The sequence below is a fragment of the Corvus hawaiiensis genome, chromosome 16, assembly GCF_020740725.1.
Source record: "Corvus hawaiiensis isolate bCorHaw1 chromosome 16, bCorHaw1.pri.cur, whole genome shotgun sequence".
NCBI lineage: Eukaryota > Metazoa > Chordata > Aves > Passeriformes > Corvidae > Corvus > Corvus hawaiiensis.
In genome coordinates, this window is record NC_063228.1 from 10091692 (window position 1) to 10094622 (window position 2931).

General features: G+C 40.4%; 1 protein-coding gene across 3 annotated transcripts in view; it reads left to right on the plus strand.

Annotated features, from left to right (window-relative positions):
- The window catches only part of ZC3H7A (zinc finger CCCH-type containing 7A), a 28010-nt gene extending 25434 nt beyond the window's left edge, over positions 1-2576 (plus strand). For all 3 annotated transcript variants that reach the window (XM_048320835.1, XM_048320837.1, XM_048320836.1), the window contains one exon: positions 594-2576. In XM_048320835.1, the coding sequence (XP_048176792.1) occupies positions 594-783 (190 nt within the window). In that variant the 3' untranslated portion in view covers positions 784-2576. The remainder of the gene's footprint in view (positions 1-593) is intronic.
- The last annotated feature ends 355 nt before the right edge of the window (positions 2577-2931 follow it).

Below are 2931 nucleotides of genomic sequence, written 5' to 3' on the forward strand. Positions count from 1 at the left end.
TTTTGAGTGTCTTGGAGATCTTGAGAAATGGCATAGAAGAGAAAGCAACTTATTTTTCATTTGCAGTCTTTGCATGGAAATTTACATGTCCCTTTACTAAATTTTTAAGTAGTATTCTAAATGTATTTGTTTTGAACATAACAGACCTTGGATATGCAGCATAAAGTAATACAAACTGGCATGTTAAGTTGTACTGAGTATTCTAACCTCAAATTTAGTTAACAAGGGCAATCAATTAGTTGGATTTTTTTAACAATAGTAGTTCCTTAGCTTAGTGAGTTAAATGATAAGGTGTTCATTAACATAATGAACTTGAAGGTTTCAAGCATTAAGTGTCTCAGTCTAAGTAGAAACATGAAGAATAGAAAGAGCCATCTTTTGTCTTCTGTAAATATTTGACAGCTGGGAAACTAAAATACAACCAAATGCTAAACAGAGCTATTATCATCTTACATTTTAAAGTAAATAACTCTTCCAATTTTTTTTTGTCCTTACTATGTAGTGTATTTGAAAAACATGACCTGAAGAAAATATAGACACAGTAGTGATGATGGTAATTGTATGAAAACACTGTTTAAAATCTGTCTTAACAGATATATGGCTGGTACTTGCACTGAAGGAAACAACTGTAAATTTGCCCATGGAAATGCTGAACTCCGTGAGTGGGAAGAACGAAGACAAGTTTTAAGAATGAAACTCAGCAAAGCAAGAAAAGACCACTTGATTGCTCCCAGTGATAATGACTTTGGAAAATATAGTTTTTTGTTTAAAGATTTAAACTAATACTGAGATGACACATACATGTTATCAGCTGGAAGCATAAACCAGAAAATTTGACAATAATCAAAAGCATGTGACAGAAAAGCTGCAGGTTTTCTGCTTTTATTGGCATACATTGTTCCTCCTGAACAGCAAAGTATGGTAGATTTAGGGGGATTGAGCAGACCTGTCTATGCTCTCATGAAACAGAGTGGTGATTAAAAAAATCTGAAGTATTATGTGCTTACTCACCTTCTGTTGGACAGAAAGTTAGGAACTAGAAGGGGGGAAGAGTGGTTATAATATCTAGAAAGCCCCCTAGTCTCAGACCTTCAGTTGAAAAACTTTAAGGCATCAAGGTATTGCAAAAGAGAGTGTTAGTGGGCTAAGAAAATGATGGATGAAAATTCTTCAGATCTTTTAATGGAGAGGATTTGTTTAAAACAAAGTTTGCTACTTATCTATATGTAGGTTGCTAAAAAGGATTTTCTTATTAAAGATTTTAAACAAAATAACCATTTAACTACAATATATGTTGAATGGGTATTTTTTCTCTATTTGTATGTTTCAATATAATTTACTGAAAAAGGAACTTGGGAGGAAAAAAGTATTAATTTTTGAAAATGAAGTAGTTAAAATTCTGTTTCTTGGTCTTTGCTGTTTAAATGATGATTTTGAAAGATTACACTTGTATGTCAGTATTGTGTATTACTGTATGGACTAATGTTGCCTGTAATAAAGAGAACTTTACACAAAGCTATTTTCTGCATGTAGCCTCTCAGGATTGAGATTTTGTAAAAACAATGATTTGCCAATTAGCAAAAGCTTGAGCACCTGTAGCTAAACATTTACTGAGTTGGTATTTGTGTCACTAGCAGCTTGTTTGCAGTTTTCTGTATTGTCATTAGCTCATGGCATCACTAAAGTTAACAGAAATGGCCAAGAAGTTGTGATGTAGACAAGCAGTTTGGAGCTATGTGGTGCTGGGACACATTTTCAGCCTTGGACATAGACATGAACCACTGCCTCAGCTGCACGGTGGATGGTGCTTCCCACTGCCTTTCCTGCAGAGCACAGGCAGTGGAAAACAATTTGCAGGCTGAGGTGACTCTCCTGACTGCTGAGCCTTTGGTCTTACCAGTCACTGGAGCTTCTGTTGTGTTTTGGTTTTTCTGCAGATCCTGCTTTCAGCTTTCTTTGTGTTTGCTTATTTCCTTTTTTTTTCCCAACGAAGCTTTTTTCAGCCATTCATTCAAAATAACTAAAACTAGGCTTCTTCCCTCCCTCCTCCGTCCCGAGTTTTTTTCTCTGTTCCTGGCTGACCTTACATAATTACAAGAGCTTTAACAATGGTCTCAGTAGTTTGAATGTAGTCACTGAGCATACATTGTGTATGTAAAAAGTGTTGAACCAAAGTTCAGTGATACTCATACACGACATAGATGCTGTGTCCCTTTGACTTCACAAAAGCACAACAAATTTGAAACCAACACATTAATGTGTGCTTCAGCCATAGCTTGGGGCTCTTGAGAAGTGACTGCTGCTCCCAGGCTGGGCTGCAGTATATTGGAATACGAAATTAGCTTGGTGCTTGAAATGCCACCTGCTGCAGTGCTGATTTTTTACGTCGTTTGTAATAAAGTGAGCGTGAGACAGAGTACTATGGACACTGTTATTTGTGTGACAAAACCTGATTGTATCGTGTGCCTTTCTGAATTGTTTTCTCAATTTTCTGCTTTCGTTGTTTAATGTAAGTGCTCTGTACATCATTGCAATTAATTCTAGACAAAACTAAACATGACATCCTTGTTCTATAAGGCCGGTGTGAAATCTTTCCTGGATACGGGGTGGGGCTGTGGGGGAATAGCTGCCGGGGGGGCTCGGGGATTATTCACCCGCTGATCCCGGCCAGGAGACTGGTAACGGTGCCGATGCGGAGCGCAGGAGGCGAACACAGTCCCGTTCTTCCCTATGCCGAGCGCTGACTGTAGGAGGCGAGCACAACACTCCCCGCCCCGTTTTTCCCGGTGCCGCGGGCAGGACGTGGGGCGCCCGGCCGGCTGTGCGCCTGCTCGGGCGGGCGGACGTGGCGGCGGCGGGTTGGCGGGCGCAGGGGCCGTCCCGCCCGGCCCGGCGCGCCTCACGGGCGGGCGGTGGGAGACGTGTGCGAGC